At 40.3% G+C, this 19,803-nt stretch overlaps 1 protein-coding gene across 4 annotated transcripts in view; it reads left to right on the top strand.

The window, feature by feature from the left end:
* Window positions 1-295: 295 nt before the first annotated feature.
* The window catches only part of ZNF800 (zinc finger protein 800), a 126,760-nt gene continuing 107,252 nt past the window's right edge, over window positions 296-19,803 (top strand). For 2 of the 4 annotated variants that reach the window (XM_053716648.1, XM_053716649.1), the window contains exon 1: window positions 296-442. In XM_053716648.1, the coding sequence (XP_053572623.1) occupies window positions 413-442 (30 nt within the window). In that variant the 5' untranslated portion in view covers window positions 296-412. The remainder of the gene's footprint in view (window positions 443-19,803) is intronic. The other 2 variants (XM_053716646.1, XM_053716647.1) reach the window with 1 other exon arrangement.

A 19,803-nucleotide genomic window follows, 5' to 3' on the forward strand; every position in this document is an offset into this window, starting at 1 on the left:
CTGGCTGAAGCGGTGACAGGCGCGCGTTATACAGTTGGGAAGACGTGCCGCCTGCCTCGTTCTACTAATCCTTTTTTTTTTCCTCTCTCCTATGCACCCATAAAGCGCGCGCTCTCCCCACCACACGGGCTCGTAACCCTTTCTTAAATTCTTCTTGGCTCCTAGAAAGAGTTGCAGAGCAATTAACTACAGTCTCATGCGATAGTTAAGGGCTTAATGTTCCAGTTAACGGAATTACCCTTTTGGATTAGCCCGTTTCCCCATTCTCCCGCATTGGCGCTGCTTGATGACGTACTATCCCCTCCTTCTCCTTCCTTGGGCTTGAGTGTCGGGGCTGGCTAGCTGGCGGGGCGTTGCGCACGGTCAGAGCGCGTCAGTCTGTGGTTGTCTTGGGCGCTCTCCGGTGTGAGTCATGTTTGGGAGGCTGTCTACTGAGCTTGAGGTAACCGGATAACCCTTCATCTGACCCCTTATTTATAACCTGATTCATTCCTTGTGCCCGCGTAACCGGCTTCCTGCGCCTAATGCGCGTCAGCAAACTCCAGGTGTTTGGCCTTTTCTAACTAGGTTTCGATCGCCTAGGGTTCCCATCCATGTCCCCAGTGGCCGTGCATGGGCTCATGCATGACTGGTGTTCCTACTAGGGCCGCCATTCCCCAGCTCAGCGCCATTGTGCCTGATGGCACCAGCTTGGTTCCCGGCAGCCTGTGCCATGGCGAACTAATCTCATTATTATACTTGCTAGTCAGGTTCTTCCACCTGGTTTACGCACGAAGCACTTAGTTAATATAGTAGCAAAAGCTAAGTGGTCGTAGAGCTTAAAAAGCCCAGTATGTCAGTCCTGTTGTGTGCGCAATGGTCAGGGCGGCCGGGAGCGCATGATCAGCTCCCAATTCATGTGCGTCGCATCCAAAACTCACTGGGGAGGGGACACGCACTGGAGTCTCAGCATGGCCAAACTGGCAGGCTAGTAAAGGCTTTTTTATACACAATCTGACAAGAGAGAGTAACCAGGGAGTTATGTATCTAGTCAAACAAAAATGAAATGTGTGTGTGTAGCTGTGTTATAGCGTGATGGGAAGTGGTGCGTATGGAGCGAGAAGGAAATAAGCCATAATTTTGGATATAGTTTAGAGCCTATTTATACAAGTGTTACTGGGACAGGGTTGTGGGGGTATATAGAAACTTCATCAAAAAGCAAAACCGTTTTTTATTTTTAATTTATATGCACCAATGTGTACCAACTTTGCATTTCTCTTGTTATTTAAAGAGACAATAAATGTTCAATACATGTCAGGATGATGTGTTCAAATCAAAGAAAGGTTTGATCAAAATATGCTGGTGTTTATTTTAATATATTGTTTAAATATTGTGCACATTTTTATTGTCCTTTAAAGCAATGGGCACTTTAAAGGCATAACTTTCCTTCTCTGCTGAAGCCAATTTTGGTAATTTATAAAGGAGTCACTGCAGTGTGCAACCAATGTATGTGTGGGACATAGTACTGCAAAACTACATGCATTTTTGCACTGATGTTTAAACTCTGTATTTAACCTCCACAAAGAGGTTAAACGTAAAGTTAGTTGCACATGGGAACTACAATTGTCATGTGGGCCAATTGGCAGCCGAAGTCTCATGACCCTGCCAGTCAGTGAGTGTTATATCAGCAGCAGCTTTTGAGGCTCATAGTGGGACATTAACTATGCATTTAAAGGATGACTAACTTTTTATTTCTAAATGTTAAATTCAATAAACGTTTGGAAGATAAAGTATATTATCTATTAAATGTACCTTGTTATTGCTTGAAACGAAGCATCCTTTCAGAAAATTAGATTTTATTATTTTAAGATGACATCACGTCATCCAGCCCACAAATGTGGGCCGTCTATGGCATAATCAAACCGCCAATAGTATCCTTTTTTATTTGCATCTAATTACAATGAATTACCGCCGTTAAACGCATGCGCAATAGAGTATACATCTTATCGCATGCGCAAATAGCAGCACTAAATTGTCCTGGATTTATTGAACGGAAGATGGTGACGTATCATGTGGCGATAACTTGCGCATGCGCAATACGTCAAAAGAACGCCATCTTCCATCTGCAGTTGTCAGCACGGATTGGGAATCCGTAAATGCTGACATACAAGTGGGTTTGGAAAAATTATTTATGTATAAAATAAATATCTTAATGCTTTATATTTGCTAATGAATACACATTAGAAAATGATAGATTGACATGTATACTCAGGACTAATTGGCATTCCGTTTTTGACTACAGTGTCCCTTTAACCACTTTGTTGCGGTAAACGCACAGAGTTGCAGCGTCAGTAGTGAAAGAATTGCATGATCTAAAAAAATAGTATGTACAGTTTTTGCAGTAGACTGTCCCTCTATATTTGAAATCAGATTTACAACACTTTGGGAAACCCACAATTTTTAAATTTAAATTACAGGAAAAGCAAGCAATATAAAGAATGTTATATTTCAATTTGTCTTTGATATGAATAATTAACTATGTTTTATTACAAGGTGTTTAATGTCCTTTCATGCACCTCCCTCTTATGGGTGCAGATATTTTACAATCTAGGTTACAATGCAGGTATCTGAGTGTTGCTGCAAACACATTAAAGGACCAGTAAATACAGTAGATTTGAATAATCATCAAATGCATGATAAAAGACAACACAATAGCACTTAGTCTGAACTGGAAGGGATGGTAAACCATGTTTTTCTCTACGCTGCCATCCGAAATATGACACACAAATAAGTATCAGTATATATATAAAGAAGTTAAAATGAGGAATAGAAAATATTCTATATTTTTTTTTTTTATACCTATTTTAATCACTTTCATTAGTGCTGCGACCGATTCCGCTATGTAGTGCGTTTTTTTGTTTTTTTTCTTCACCAATCCTGAACTGAGTCAGCTGCCTCGCTGTTTTCTATGTGCGAACGGACTATGAAAATAACGCATGTGTACTAAGTTCTATTCCTACAAGCCCACAAAGTCAGCGTTGCTCGTTCACGATAATTTTCGCACATGTGTGGTGATTTAAATGGGCGTAACTTACTGATGCAATAGTAAACACTGAATCGTAGACACTATTAGGAATCAGTGTTTACTTTGAAGACATCCAGAAGCTTCTATTAGCAAAGCGTTGCAAAATTATACAAGTAAGAATATATAAATTCTAAAAGGTTATGTCTATTTCAATATTTTAAAATGGATCGGCATATTAGCTCAATATTGCAAGCAAAGTGCAATAGTTAATTGGCAATTTAACATAAAAAAAAATATCATTAGAAATTAAAATATATTTGCCACATCCATTCAAATAAATTTCTTTCCAATATTTCAATATATATATATACGTTCCATGCTTTTTGGACAAGTCAACAATGAATCACGTGAATCACTTTTTACTTCAGTTACGTCACTGAAAAAACTAGAGCATGTGCTATGTAACTGATACACAAGAGCGCGCATCGAGTGCTGTATCGCATTGTCCTGTCAATCACTGCGATCAGTACTGCTCAGTTATCTGATGTTTCAGACGATTCACCCAGCAAAGAACGTCACAGATATGAACAATGGGTTTTCAAAGTGGGAGGAGGGAAACTATTGATGAACAGGTATACAAAACTTTAATTTTGAAGAATTTTTTTTTTTTTAAATATATATTGTGATTAGGGTATTGAATCTTAGTAGAACGCATACATATGTTATATTAGTGACAGTTTACCATAACTTTAAATTGAGCAGTAGATTTTTTTTTTTTTTTTTTTTCTCCTACATTATTTCACTTTTAATTCTCAGGCAAAATACTGCACCAAAGCTGACTTTTTTGTTGCTGTCACTGCACATTTTTTGGTACGTAAGTGCCGTATTGAGTCATTACTCTATTTCTGCTGTGTAGGATTATGTATAAACTCAGTTAATACATTGCTAGACAGGCATTCTTTAACCTAATACTGTCCAGGCAGGCATCTTGTTACCGAATACTGATGTTGCACTAAGACACTTTGCTAATTTTGCATCAGCCAGTTCATAAGTCTGCATATCTTTAAAACATTTATTTCTAATGGAAGTGAGAGTCCACAAATTCCTATTCATAACATATGGGGAAATACTTCAACTGGCCACCAGGAGGAGGCCAAGACACCTCAAAGAAAACATTAAATATCCCCCCCCACACACACACACACTTCCCCTACCCTCTGAGTAGTTCTTTGCCTCATTTGATGAAGGTAGGCAGAGAGAGGTGTTCTGCTGAAGATTTTGGATTTTAATGCTCTCAATGGATTGGTTCATGCAAGAGAGAGCAGGTGAGTTGTGGAATGCCATGCAATCCTATTAATAGAGTTATTTTGTGTGCTAGCTGCTGGAATCGCAGGGAAATTCCTATGCCTCTTCCAGCTTAACAATGTTAGCCACCCTTTTCCTGTGAATGGTGATAGTAACACTAATTTCACTCTGTGTTTCAGGATTCTCCAGACAGAAGAAGAGTAAGTCAAGGCTTGTTGCCTAATATAGACAGACTTTATTCTGAGATTGCCAACAGCCTGGTAGGTTTTTTAACTGCATACCCAGGATAGTAAAGGAGGGGTTAAGAATGACTCCTTTATTATGGTATAATTTATGGCAATTCTGGGACTCAATTAGACCTCCGACAGGGTACTTGCCGTTCGGTCCCAGTATGCTCTGAAATCGGCTGTTGTGGGATTGGGGGTGGGCGGCCACATGCCCTCTCATAGCTTTTAATCACTTTTGGCTCCCCACGAGTTGCTGCCTCAGTGTCTAAGGACGCGGATATAGTTTATGTAATAGTGCTAGCTAGCTAGAGTGCACTTTCTAAAACAGGGCCTTTGGCGGTGGGTGTGTTGAACAGTTCCCGCCGCTGGCAGTTTGCATGCCATTGCACCATTTCTGTTCTCTATTAGTGTGTAGTGGCTTTGGAGTGGCAACACGGGAGCTTCGGACAAATATGAAGGTAATAAGGCGACTCAAACAGAGCCTTTACCCTCAGTAGCTTTTGGGGTATAACAGTTTGGAAATACCTAAGAATCACTATTTTATTTCCATAACACAGCCAAAAATAATTTCCTTTATTGTGTGCTCAATTAGGGTTATAGCCTATAGATAGATATTCAGTATGTATGATTCTGTGCTGGAACCTAGTCAGGAGAAGATTGATTCTACTTGATGTGAATAAATGCATCCTATGCATATTGTGTGTCGTTGTCGCCGCCGCCCCCCTCCCCCCGCTCAATTGTGTAGCTCATGCCTTACATCTGTTCTGAAATCTCATTCTGGAGGTGCTGGTATTCAGACGTATGCATTATCCTGGCCTTCTTATTCTTCCCAGTACGTTCTGCGGATTGATAAACCTCTGTATTCCCAGATACGTCAATACTGCAAATGGTGACCTTTACTCCTACACATGCAGTTCCCTTCTGCACAAACTCCTGGTGTTGGGACTTTTCCCCAGGATTTAGCAGCCCAGTTACAGTCTGCGGTGTCAGCTGCCCTGAGTGCTTTGCCAATTGACTGGAAGAGAAGGTTAAGCACTGTTCATTTGAGTCTAGAATCAGCCGTTCTATGGAAGCTGTTATTGTCGACCATACATAACCCTCTAGAGCATCTGAAGGGACTCTGAGGATGTGTTACATTTAGATTTAAGATTGAACATTTAAGATACTTAGAGGTTTTGGCTACTTTAGGTGTACCCAAGTTTAAAAACTGAGGACAAGCAGGTACATAAATTAGACATGGTGTATTAAGGGATAGTCTAGTCAAAATTAAACTTTCATTATTCAGATAGAGCATGCCATTTAAATCAACTTTTATAATTTATTCCTATTATCAATTTTCTTTGTTCTCTTATCTTTATTAAAAATACAAGAATGTAAGCTTAGGAGCCGGCCCATTTTTGGTTCAGCACCTGGTAACGCTTGCTGATTGGCATCTAAATGTAGCCACCAATCATCAAGCTTTACCCAGGTTCTGAACCAAAAATGGTCAGGCTCCTAAGCTTACATAATTGCCTTTTCAAATAACGTTACCAAGAGAACGAAGAAAAATGAATAGGAGTAAATTAGAAGTTGCTTAAAATTGCATGCTCTATCTGAATCATGAAGTCAAAGAACATTTGGGTAACAGTGATCATAACACGGTCACATTTTAAAATCGCTTTCCATAAGTAGTGTTTTAAAGGTTTAACGAAGACTTTAACAACATAAATTGGGACAAAGTATTCTCTAATAAAAATACAAAGGATAAATGGATAACATTTAAAACTTAGTTAAATAAATATACATATCAATAAACCCGACTTCTATTTGTGTGCATCATATCATTTTAACTTTTGACAAATAAAGCTGTTTTTTTTTTTTATATTTTTGGATACTGGGACTTTTGCCTTCTTCTTTTTATCATACATATCAATACATACCACATGGTTATAAAAGTAAAATAAATAAATCCATGCCAATGTGGTTAAATAAAAATGTGTTAAGCGAAATTTAGGAAAAAAACGTAGGGCATTTTAAATTATTCAATGCAAATAGTACAGACTCAACATACCCAATATATAAAGAATGTAACAAAGCATGCAAAAAAGCAATCAAATTAGCCAACATTTTAAATGAAAGATTAATTGCAAAGGACTCTGTCAAACCCTAAAAGTTTTTTTAAGTACATATAAGTAAAATCTAAGAAGGAAAATTCTAGGTACATTAAAATGTGAGAAGGATAGCATGATTAAAGGGACAGTTTAGGCCAAAATAAACTTTCATGATTCAGATAGGGCATGTAATTTTAAACAATTTTCCAATTTACTTTTATCACCAATTTTGCTTTGTTCTCTTGGTATTCTTAGTTGAAAGCTTAACCTAGGAGGTTCATATGCTAATTTCTTAGAAGGCCACCTCTTTTCAGAATGCATTTTAACAGTTTTTCACCACTAGATGGTGTTAGTTCACGTATTTCATATAGCTTACACTGTGCTCGTGCACGTGAAGTTATCTGGGAGCAGGCACTGATTGGCTAAACTGCAAGTCTGTCAAAAGAACTGAAATAAAGGGGCAGTTTGCAGAGGCTTATATACAAGACAATTAGAGAGGTTAAAAGTATATTAATATAACTGCTTTGGTTATGCAAAACTGTGGAATGGGTAATAAAGGGATGATCTATCTTTTAAAACAATAAAAATTCTGGTGTAGACTGTCCCTTTAACAGAGACAGGGAGAAGGCTGAGATAATAAACCAATTCTTCAGTATACACAAGAGAGGAACCAATGGAGGATACTTTGAAACAAATTAGAACATACAAACCCATACTATTAACTGTGTTATCTCTAGAGGATATCAGGAAAAAGTCCACGTCCAGATGGAATACACCCAAGGGTTTTTACAGGAATTTAGCACTGTTATAGCCAAACCTCTACTCTTAATTTTTCAAGACTCATCCTCAGGTACAGTACCACAGGACTGTCATAAAGCTGATGTGATGCCACTCTTTAAAAAGGGACATTATACACTCGTTTTTTCTTTGCATAAATGTTTTGTAGATGATCTTTTTATATAGCCCATAAAGTATTTTTTTTTTAAATGGTTAATTTTGCTTATTTTTAAATAACAACGCTCTGATTTTCAGACTCCTAACCAAGCCCCAAAGCTTTAGGAGAATACCGACATATACCTACTCCAGCTTGCTTCTGTTTGTGTAAAGGGTCTTTTCATCTACAGGGGGAGGGTCTGCTATTTCCCACTTGCAGTGGTTGTTCCAGTAACCTTTTAAACAGAGCTAAACTGGAAGCTTCTAAGTAAGTTTTTAAACGGTTTTATACTGGATTTTTATATCGGTATCGGTGCATATTCTTCTTTATAGTAGTGTCTATTACATACATGTTATATGAAAATGGTTGTATACTGTTTTTTTTTAAGTCTGGCATCAATAGTTGGGAAGATACTTGAAGTGATTAGAAAGAATTAAATTTAAGAGTATATTCGTGTAAACAAGATTAGGAGTTCAAATCAGCATGGTTTTATGAGAAATAGATCATGTCAATCTAATCTAATTACAATCTATGAGGAAGTACAACTATAAATAAAGGGGAATCAGTTGATGTGATATACTTGGATTTTGCAAAGGCATTAGATACAGTGCCACATGAGAGATTAATGTACAAAATTAAGGGACTGGAAATAGCTCAAAATGTTAGCTCATAAATAGCTGGATAAAAGACAGGGAGAAACGAGTAGTAGTAAACAAATCCTATTCAGATTAGACAAAAGGTAATCAGTGGATTCTTTAGGGATCAGTACTGGTTCCTGTTCTTTTAATAGCAACAGCTCTATTTTTGCAGGTACAAAGTTGTGTAAGGTCATTGGGTCAGAGCTGGAGAAACTTGCTTTACAAGGGGATCTGCAAAAATAGGAAGAATGGGCAGATAAATGGAATATGAGATTTAATACTGGAAAATGCAAACATTTTGGAAGTAAAAATAATCTGCAGTTCTGGGGGCTAATCTCAAAAAAAAAAAGACTTTGCAGACTTAGAAAAAGTTCAGAGAAGGCCCACAAAGCTAATAAGGGGAATGGAGAATTTAAGCTATGACGAGAGGTTAGCCAAACTGGATATGTTTTCTCTAGAAAAAGGCGCTTTAGAGGTGACATGATTACGTTATATAAATTATATTCAAGGGCAATATACAGAGATGGTAGATGGTCTGTTTATTCAAAGAAAATTGTTTGTGACACGAGGACACAATTTAAGGCGGGAGGGAGGAAAGGAGATTTAATCTCCTGCAATGAAATTTTTTTTTTTCACTGTAAGTAATAAAATTGTGGAACTCCCTACCCAAAGGAGGTAGTGAATACCAATCAAAAATAAAAAGGTATGCAGCCGAACATATAAAAAGAGGCACCAGGCTGTAGAAACTTGAACAACTTTATTTAGTTTAAAAACCAAAGTACATATTCATGGTTGTCTTGACTAGTTTTGTACCACACCAGGCACTTAATCATAGGATACTGAGTGCTATGCAAACTCCCTATTTAAAGGGAACACACCAGTCTATAATTAGGCAATTGATTAAAGACACATTAAATAAATTAAATATATGTGCAAACACTAAAAATATCAAATTGCTAAGGGCAATGAAAGCACAGGTATACAAGTGATACAAACACCTATACAAGTATATGAATAATATGACAATTATTAAATGATATAGTGAATAAATATGCATACATATTCAGCATAGTGTATATAAAATAATTGTGTTGAAAACACATAAGTACAAATATCACAAGCATCAGAAAGGACAGTATCAGATGTATATATACAAATATGCTAGGTCCAATTAAAGAGCATAAAGAACTAATCTATGAAATAACTCATGTCCCATTCTCTATTGAACCCTGAGGGAGTGATTGTTCGCAACCTATAGATCCAGTATAGTTCCTACTTTTGTAGCAGCTTATGCTTCTCACCACCTCTTAATAGGGGCATCACCTTATCAATTACCTTTACTTTCATATTAAACACATTTTTCATGTGAAACAAATTATAATGCCTCGCCACTGTAGACTCTTTCACAAGGTCCCTAGTGTCGCTAATATGTTCCCTCACTCAGGATCTCAATTCTCTGTAGGTCTGACCTATGTATTGCAGAGAACAAACTTTACACTCCATTAAATAAACCACAAAAGAACTACGACAGCTCACATAAAATTTACTGGTAAACTCCTCATTGGTGACTGTGCTTTTAAAGCCATTGCCAATCTGTACTACACCACAGACATGTGCTATTCCCACACATACGTGCCTTTACTCCTTAACCATTCACTGTTACTAGTGGATCCTGTACATACAATACTCTGAGCCAGTTTAGTCGATAGTGTCATTGTTTTTTTGGGAACAAATTTACATTTTATATTTTATATATATTAACCAAAGAGTTATCATCCATTAGTATATTCAGATTGTTCTTCAATATGGAACATACCTCATAAAAATTGACTAGAATACTCTGTGGAGAAAACTATTTTATCCTGTGTGACCACATTAGTTCTCTTAGTGGGGGAAATCAAATCCCTTTGCTCTAATTTTTTTATTTCAAAAGTATTCTCTGTTTTATGTCATAACCCCTTGCTTGTAGACGTACAAACAAAGCTCTAGCTTGCTTGTCAAATAACTCATTAGAGTGTTTTGCCGTAATCTCATAAACTGGCCCCTGGGTATTGACCTCACCAAATGTGGTGAATGGCATGACTTGGCGTGTAGAATGGTATTCCCAGCGGTAGGCTTACGACATGTGTAACTAATGACAACACCACTTATAGCATCCCCACATAGATTTAAATCCAAAAAAAATAACTAAGTTGCTTGAGGGGATCACCTACAGATCTCAAATTAAGGTCATTAGAATTCAAGTCATTTTTAAAACTCACAAAATCAAATGGTTCCTTAAGTGAATTCCAATACCTTTTTAGATATACAGGGAGTGCAGAATTATTAGGCAAGTTGTATTTTTGAGGATTAATTTTATTATTGAACAACAATCATGTTCTCAATGAACCCAAAAAACTCATTAATATCAAAGCTGAATAGTTTTGGAAGTAGTTTTTAGTTTGTTTTTAGTTATAGCTATTTTAGGGGGATATCTGTGTGTGCAGGTGACTATTACTGTGCATAATTAGTAGGCAACTTAACAAAAAACAAATATATACCCATTTCAATTATTTATTTTTACCAGTGAAACCAATATAACATCTCAACATTCACAAATATACATTTCTGACATACAAAAACAAATCAGTGACCAATATAGCCACCTTTCTTTGCAAGGACACTCAAAAGCCTGCCATCCATGGATTCTGTCAGTGTTTTGATCTGTTCACCATCAAAATTGCGTGCAGCAGCAACCACAGCCTCCCAGACACTGTTCAGAGAGGTGTACTGTTTTCCCTCCTTGTAAATCTCACATTTGATGATGGACCACAGGTTCTCAATGGGGTTCAGATCAGGTGAACAAGGAGGCCATGTCATTAGATTTCTCCAACATAGGTGTGTCCGGTCCACGGCGTCATCCTTACTTGTGGGATATTCTCTTCCCCAACAGGAAATGGCAAAGAGCCCAGCAAAGCTGGTCACATGATCCCTCCTAGGCTCCGCCTTCCCCAGTCATTCTCTTTGCCGTTGTACAGGCAACATCTCCACGGAGATGGCTTAGAGTTTTTTGGTGTTTAAATATAGTTTTTATTCTTCAATCAAGAGTTTGTTATTTTAAAATAGTGCTGGTATGTACTATTTACTCTGAAACAGAAAAGAGATGAAGATTTCTGTTTGTAAGAGGAAAATGATTTTAGCAACCGTTACTAAAATCGATGGCTGTTTCCACACAGGACTGTTGAGAGGAATTAACTTCAGTTGGGGGAAACAGTGAGCAGACTTTTGCTGCTTGAGGTATGACACATTTCTAACAAGACTTGGTAATGCTGGAAGCTGTCATTTTCCCTATGGGATCCGGTAAGCCATTTTTATTAAATAAGAATAAAGGGCTTCACATGGGCTTTAAAGACTGGTAGACATTTTTCTGGGCTAAAACGATTGATATATAAGCATTTTTAATACTTCATAGTTTTGAGGAGTTATTTTATTCTTGGGAATTATGTAAAATAACCGGCAGGCACTGTATTGGACACCTTTTTCACTGAGGTTCTTCTCTAATCATAGGCAGAGCCTCATTTTCGCGCCTCTATTGCGCAGTTGTTTTTGGAAAGCAAGACATGCAGATGCATGTGTGAGGAGCTCAGATACATAGAAAAAGCTTACTGAAGGCGTCATTTGGTATCGTATTCCCCTTTGGGCTTGGTTGGGTCTCAGCAAAGCAGATACCAGGGACTGTATAGGGGTTAAATATAAAAACGGCTCCGGTTCCGTTATTTTAAGAGTCAAATTTGGTGTGCAATACTTTTAAGGCTTTAAGACACTGTGGTGAAATTTTGGTGAATTTTGAACAATTCCTTCATACTTTTTCACATTTTCAGTAATAAAGTGTGTTCAGTTAAAACCGTTACTGTCACTTTAAATTTTAATTTTAAAACGTTTTTTGTACTTTGTTATCAAGTTTATGCCTGTTTAACATGTCTGAACTATAAGATAGACTATGTTCTGTATGTGGGGAAGCCAAGGTTCCTTCTCATTTAAATAGATGTGATTTATGTGACACAAAATTTAGAGAAAATGATGCCCAAGATGATTCCTCAAGTGAGGGGAGTAAGCATGGTACTGCATCATCCCCTCCTTCGTCTACGCCAGTCTTGCCCACACAGGAGGCCCCTAGTACATCTAGTGCGCCAATACTCCTTACTATGCAACAATTAACGGCTGTAATGGATAATTCTATCAAAAACATTTTAGCCAAAATGCCCACTTATCAGCGAAAGCGCGACTGCTCTGTTTTAGAAAATACTGAAGAGCATGAGGACGCTGATGATATTGGTTCTGAAGTGCCCCTACACCAGTCTGAGGGGGCCAGGGAGGTTTTGTCTGAGGGAGAAATTTCAGATTCAGGGAAAATTTCTCAACAAGCTGAACCTGATGTGATTACATTCAAATTTAAATTGGAACATCTCCGCGCTCTGCTTAAGGAGGTGTTATCTACTCTGGATGATTGTGAGAATTTGGTCATTCCAGAGAAATTATGTAAGATGGACAAGTTCCTAGAGGTCCCGGGGCCCCCCGAAGCTTTTCCTATACCCAAGCGGGTGGCGGACATTGTAAACAAAGAATGGGAAAGGCCCGGCATACCTTTTGTCCCTCCCCCTATATTTAAGAAATTGTTTCCTATGGTCGACCCCAGAAAGGACTTATGGCAGACAGTCCCCAAGGTCGAGGGGGCAGTTTCTACTCTAAACAAACGCACTACTATCCCTATAGAAGATAGTTGTGCTTTCAAAGATCCTATGGATAAAAAATTAGAGGGTTTGCTTAAAAAGATGTTTGTTCAGCAAGGTTACCTTCTACAACCAATTTCATGCATGGTTCCTGTCACTACAGCAGCGTGTTTCTGGTTCGATGAACTAGAAAAGTCGCTCAATAAAGATTCTTCTTATGAGGAGATTATGGACAGAATTCATGCTCTCAAATTGGCTAACTCTTTTACTTTAGACGCCACTTTGCAATTGGCTAGATTAGCGGCGAAAAATTCAGGGTTTGCTATTGTGGCGCGCAGAGCGCTTTGGCTAAAATCTTGGTCAGCGGATGCGTCTTCCAAGAACAAATTGCTTAACATACCTTTCAAGGGGAAAACGCTGTTTGGCCCTGACTTGAAAGAGATTATTTCTGATATCACTGGGGGTAAGGGCCACGCCCTTCCTCAGGATAGGTCTTTCAAGGCTAAAAATAAACCAAATTTTCGTCCCTTTCGCAGAAACGGACCAGCCCCAAGTGCTACATCCTCTAAGCAAGAGGGTAATACTTCTCATACCAAGCCAGCGTGGAGGCCAATGCAAGGCTGGAACAAAGGTAAGCAGGCCAAGAAACCTGCCACTGCTACCAAGACAGCATGAGATGTTGGCCCCCGATCCGGGACCGGATCTGGTGGGGGGCAGACTTTCTCTCTTCGCTCAGGCTTGGACAAGAGATGTTCTGGATCCTTGGGCGCTAGAAATAGTCTCCCAAGGTTATCTTCTGGAATTAAGGAGCTTCCCCCAAGGGGGAGGTTCCACAGGTCTCAATTGTCTTCAGACCACATAAAAAGACAGGCATTCTTACATTGTGTAGAAGACCTGTTAAAAATGGGAGTGATTCATCCTGTTCCATTAGGAGAACAAGGGATGGGATTCTACTCCAATCTGTTCATAGTTCCCAAAAAAGAGGGAACATTCAGACCAATCTTAGATCTCAAGATCCTAAACAAGTTTCTCAAGGTTCCATCGTTCAAAATGGAAACCATTCGGACAATTCTTCCTTCCATCCAGGAAGGTCAATTCATGACCACGGTGGATTTAAAGGATGCGTATCTACATATTCCTATCCACAAGGAACATCATCGGTTCCTAAGGTTCGCCTTTCTGGACAAGCATTACCAGTTTGTGGCACTTCCATTCGGATTAGCCACTGCTCCAAGAATTTTCACAAAGGTACTAGGGTCCCTTCTAGCGGTGCTACGACCAAGGGGCATTGCAGTAGTACCTTACTTGGACGACATACTGATTCAAGCGTCGTCCCTACCACAAGCAAAGGCTCATACGGACATTGTCCTGGCCTTTCTCAGATCTCACGGGTGGAAAGTGAACGTAGAAAAAAGTTCTCTATCTCCGTCAACAAGAGTTCCCTTCTTGGGAACAATAATAGACTCCTTAGAAATGAGGATTTTTCTGACAGAGGCCAGAAAATCAAAACTTCTAAGCTCTTGTCAAGTACTTCATTCTGTTCCTCTTCCTTCCATAGCGCAGTGCATGGAAGTAATAGGTTTGATGGTCGCGGCAATGGACATAGTTCCTTTTGCGCGAATTCATCTGAGACCATTACAACTGTGCATGCTCAGTCAGTGGAATGGGGATTATACAGACTTGTCTCCGACGATACAAGTAGATCAGAGGACCAGAGATTCACTCCGTTGGTGGCTGACCCTGGACAACCTGTCACAGGGGATGAGCTTCCGCAGACCAGAGTTAGTCATTGTCACGACCGACGCCAGTCTGGTGGGCTGGGGCGCGGTCTGGGAACTCCTGAAAGCTCAGGGTCTTTGGTCTCGGGAAGAATCTCTTCTCCCGATAAATATTCTGGAACTGAGAGCGATATTCAATGCTCTCAAGGCTTGGCCTCAGCTAGCAAAGGCCAAATTCATACGGTTTCAATCAGACAACATGACGACTGTTGCGTATATCAACCATCAGGGGGGAACAAGGAGTTCCCTGGCGATGGAAGAGGTGACCAAAATCATTCAATGGGCGGAGACTCACTCCTGCCACTTGTCTGCAATCCACATCCCAGGAGTGGAAAATTGGGAAGCGGATTTTCTGAGTCGTCAGACATTTCATCCGGGGGAGTGGGAACTCCATCCGGAAATCTTTGCCCAAATTACTCAATTGTGGGGCATTCCAGACATGGATCTGATGGCCTCTCGTCAGAACTTCAAGGTTCCTTGCTACGGGTCCAGATCCAGGGATCCCAAGGCGACTCTAGTAGATGCACTAGTGGCACCTTGGACCTTCAACCTAGCTTATGTATTCCCACCGTTTCCTCTCATCCCCAGGCTGGTAGCCAGGATCAATCAGGAGAGGGCATCGGTGATCTTGATAGCTCCTGCGTGGCCACGCAGGACTTGGTATGCAGACCTGGTGAATATGTCATCGGCTCCACCATGGAAGCTACCTTTGAGACAGGACCTTCTTGTTCAAGGTCCGTTCGAACATCCGAATCTGGCCTCACTCCAACTGACTGCTTGGAGATTGAACGCTTGATTTTATCAAAGCGAGGGTTCTCAGATTCTGTCATTGATACTCTTGTTCAGGCCAGAAAGCCTGTAACTAGAAAAATCTACCATAAAATATGGAAAAAATATATCTGTTGGTGTGAATCTAAAGGATTCCCATGGAACAAGATAAAAATTCCTAAGATTCTATCCTTTCTTCAAGAAGGTTTGGAGAAAGGATTATCTGCAAGTTCTTTGAAGGGACAGATTTCTGCTTTATCTGTTTTACTTCACAAAAAGCTGGCGGCTGTGCCAGATGTTCAAGCTTTTGTTCAGGCTCTGGTTAGAATCAAGCCTATTTACAAACCTTTGACTCCTCCTTGGAGTCTCAATTTAGTTCTTTCAGTTCTTCAGGGGGTTCCGTTTGAACCCTTACATTCCGTAGATATTAAGTTATTATCTTGGAAAGTTTTGTTTTTGGTTGCAATTTCTTCTGCTAGAAGAGTTTCAGAGTTATCTGCTCTGCAGTGTTCTCCTCCTTATCTGGTGTTCCATGCAGATAAGGTGGTTTTGCGTACTAAACCTGGTTTTCTTCCGAAAGTTGTTTCTAAGAAAAACATTAACCAGGAGATAGTCGTGCCTTCTTTGTGTCCGAATCCAGTTTCGAAGAAGGAACGTTTGTTGCACAATTTGGATGTAGTTCGTGCTCTAAAATTCTATTTAGATGCTACAAAGGATTTCAGACAAACATCTTCCTTGTTTGTTGTTTATTCTGGTAAAAGGAGAGGTCAAAAAGCAACTTCTACCTCTCTCTCTTTTTGGATTAAAAGCATCATCAGATTGGCTTATGAGACTGCCGGACGGCAGCCTCCTGAAAGAATCACAGCTCATTCCACTAGGGCCGTGGCTTCCACATGGGCCTTCAAGAACGAGGCTTCTGTTGATCAGATATGTAAGGCAGCGACTTGGTCTTCACTGCACACTTTTACTAAATTTTACAAATTTGATACTTTTGCTTCTTCTGAGGCTATTTTTGGGAGAAAGGTTTTGCAAGCCGTGGTGCCTTCCATCTAGGTGACCTGATTTGCTCCCTCCCATCATCCGTGTCCTAAAGCTTTGGTATTGGTTCCCACAAGTAAGGATGACGCCGTGGACCGGACACACCTATGTTGGAGAAAACAGAATTTATGTTTACCTGATAAATTACTTTCTCCAACGGTGTGTCCGGTCCACGGCCCGCCCTGGTTTTTTAATCAGGTCTGATAATTTATTTTCTTTAACTACAGTCACCACGGTATCATGATTTCTCCTATGCAAATATTCCTCCTTTACGTCGGTCGAATGACTGGGGAAGGCGGAGCCTAGGAGGGATCATGTGACCAGCTTTGCTGGGCTCTTTGCCATTTCCTGTTGGGGAAGAGAATATCCCACAAGTAAGGATGATGCCGTGGACCGGACACACCGTTGGAGAAAGTAATTTATCAGGTAAACATAAATTCTGTTTTTCTTCTTTTATACCCTTTCTTGCCAGCCACGCTGTGGAGTACTTGGACGCGTGTGATGGAGCATTGTCCTGCATGAAAATCATGTTTTTCTTGAAGGATGCAGACTTCTTCCTGTACCAATGCTTGAAGAAGGTGTCTTCCAGAAACTGGCAGTATGACTGGGAGTTGAGCTTGACTCCATCCTCAACCCGAAAAGGCCCCACAAGCTCATCTTTGATACCAGCCCAAACCAGTACTCCACCTCCACCTTGCTGGCGTCTGAGTCGGACTGGAGCTCTCTGCCCTTTACCAATCCAGCCACGGGCCCATCCATCTGGCCCATCAAGACTCGCTCTCATTTCATCAGTCCATAAAACCTTAGAAAAATCAGTCTTGAGATATTTCTTGGCCCAGTCTTGACGTTTCAGCTTGTGTGTCTTGTTCAGTGGTGGTCGTCTTTCAGCCTTTCTTACCTTGGCCATGTCTCTGAGTATTGCACACCTTGTGCTTTTGGGCACTCCAGTGATGTTGCAGCTCTGAAATATGGCCAAACTGGTGGCAAGTGGCATCTTGGCAGCTGCACGCTTGACTTTTCTCAGTTCATGGGCAGTTATTTTGAGCCTTGGTTTTTCCACACGCTTCTTGCGATTCTGTTGACTATTTTGAATGAAACGCTTGATTGTTCGATGATCACGCTTCAGAAGCTTTGCAATTTTAAGAGTGCTGCATCCCTCTGCAAGATATCTCACTATTTTTGACTTTTCTGAGCCTGTCAAGTCCTTCTTTTGACCCAATTTGCCAAAGGAAAGGAAGTTGCCTAATAATTATGCACACCTGATATAGGGTGTTGATGTCATTAGACCACACCCCTTCTCATTACAGAGATGCACATCACCTAATATGCTTAATTGGTAGTAGGCATTTCGAGCCTATACAGCTTGGAGTAAGACAACATGCATAAAGAGGATGATGTGGTCAAAATACTCATTTGCCTAATAATTCTGCACTCCCTGTATTTAAAAATGGTTTGGATACATTTCTGGCTTGAAACAGAACTCTGTGATACAGTGGCGTATTTAGGTTTTGTGCTGCCCTAGGCACTCAAAATTCTGCTGCTTTACCCCCCTAGGTTTGAGGCTTTTTTTCGGCCATAATATTTTTACACCCCAGGATTTTAACACCCCCCTCTTACCACATTCACTGCAATATTCTCCTGTGACCTGTCCTATGCTGTTCACTGCTACTGTCTTGATCTGCGTGGCTGCTTGCAGATGCTGTCTGTGAAAGCGATGCCAGCTGAGCACGGCACTTGGGGGGCCAGGAAGGGGGAGGGAAGGAAAATGGCTATGATATTAGACAGAAGGAAGCGGGACTGCTGGCTCAACAGGCATTACACTGTCTACACTTACAGACAGTAACTCTCCTGTCCTCGCTCCTTGTCAGCCCTAGCCTACCAGCCCGCTCTCATTAGTGTGCACTGTGCAGCAGCTAACACTTAATGCCTCCTCTGCTAGCAACATTCATATTTTATTGCCTAATGATTAGGCAATAAAATGTTAATGTCGCTAGTAGAGGAGGCATTAAGTGTTGCTGTCACAGTGCACACTGAGATTATTTCTACCTACTGTCAGGACTCAGCCCGTCCATACCTGAGTTAAGTGAAAGTCCTCCTCCACATGAGTCTCCGGCTGTCTCTGTCGCCACTGACTGGACTCCTTCTTGTTCTCCTAACCCCTGTTGCCGCCAAGCAATGTGCATGCATGCGCCAGTGTTAAAACCCCCCAAAATAAATGCAATTGGCTGAGAGTGTATTAAGCAGCACTTTCAAGTTTAATTTTTTTTTTTATTAAATGATGAGCTGCATATTCAGTGCAGCCACGGCAAGTGTCGCCCTAGGCACCGGCCTCATTGGCCTATGTGTTAATACGCCCCTGCCGTGATATGATTGCTTGTGTTAAATCGGTCTCCTTATTTAATGGGATTCATTTAAGCTCAACTGGAGCTTTTTTGTAAGTATATTAGTTTTGTTTAGGTTGTAAAAAAAAAAAAAAGCCATCTAAGTTTTTTGGTTCAGTACTCTGGACAGCATTTTTTTTATTGGTGGATGAATGTATCCACCAATCAGCAAGGACAGCCCAGGTTGTTCACCAAAAAATGGTCCGGCATCTAAACTTACATTCTTGCATTTCAAATAAATACCAAGAGAATAAAGAAAATTTGATAACAGGAGTAAATTATTAAGTTGTTTAAAATTGCATGTTCTATCTAAATCACGAAAAAAAAAAATTGGGTTCAGTGCCCATTTAAGGACATCCTATGGGAGGTTTCCGCTCTTTTTGTCAGAACAAGACGCAGAGGATTGCCTCAACAACCAAGTATGTAACACCCAAGAGTACCTGGAAGCCAATCATGGTGTGGAGCAAGAATAAACGGCCCAAGATATCAAACCCAGACAACAAGAGAGCGTGAAGGGTTGGCTCCCGACCTGCACTCAGGTCAAGTAGGAGGCAGATTATCTCTTTTGCAGGGGGTCTGGACTCCTATACGTTCTGGACCCTTGGGCTCTAGACATATCTCAGGGTTACAAAATAGGGCTCTGATCTTGCCCCTCAAGGGGCAGGTTTCATCATTCAAGAATCTCTGGGGAAGCCTTCCTGTTGTGTGTAGACAATCTGGTATCTATGGGAGTTGTTGTCCCTGTACTTCAAGCAGGGGTGGGAGAAGGTTTTTATTCAAAGCTATTCATCATTCCCAAAAAGGAGGGAACCTTTCCTCCCATCTTAGACCGGAAGTGCCTCCACAAATCCTTAAGGGTACCTTCCTTCAAAATAGAAACCATCAGGTCCATTCTTCCTCTCATGCATGCAGGAGGGTCAATTCATGACTA

Source organism: Bombina bombina, chromosome 6 (genome assembly GCF_027579735.1).
Source record: "Bombina bombina isolate aBomBom1 chromosome 6, aBomBom1.pri, whole genome shotgun sequence".
In the NCBI taxonomy this organism is placed as follows: domain Eukaryota; kingdom Metazoa; phylum Chordata; class Amphibia; order Anura; family Bombinatoridae; genus Bombina; species Bombina bombina.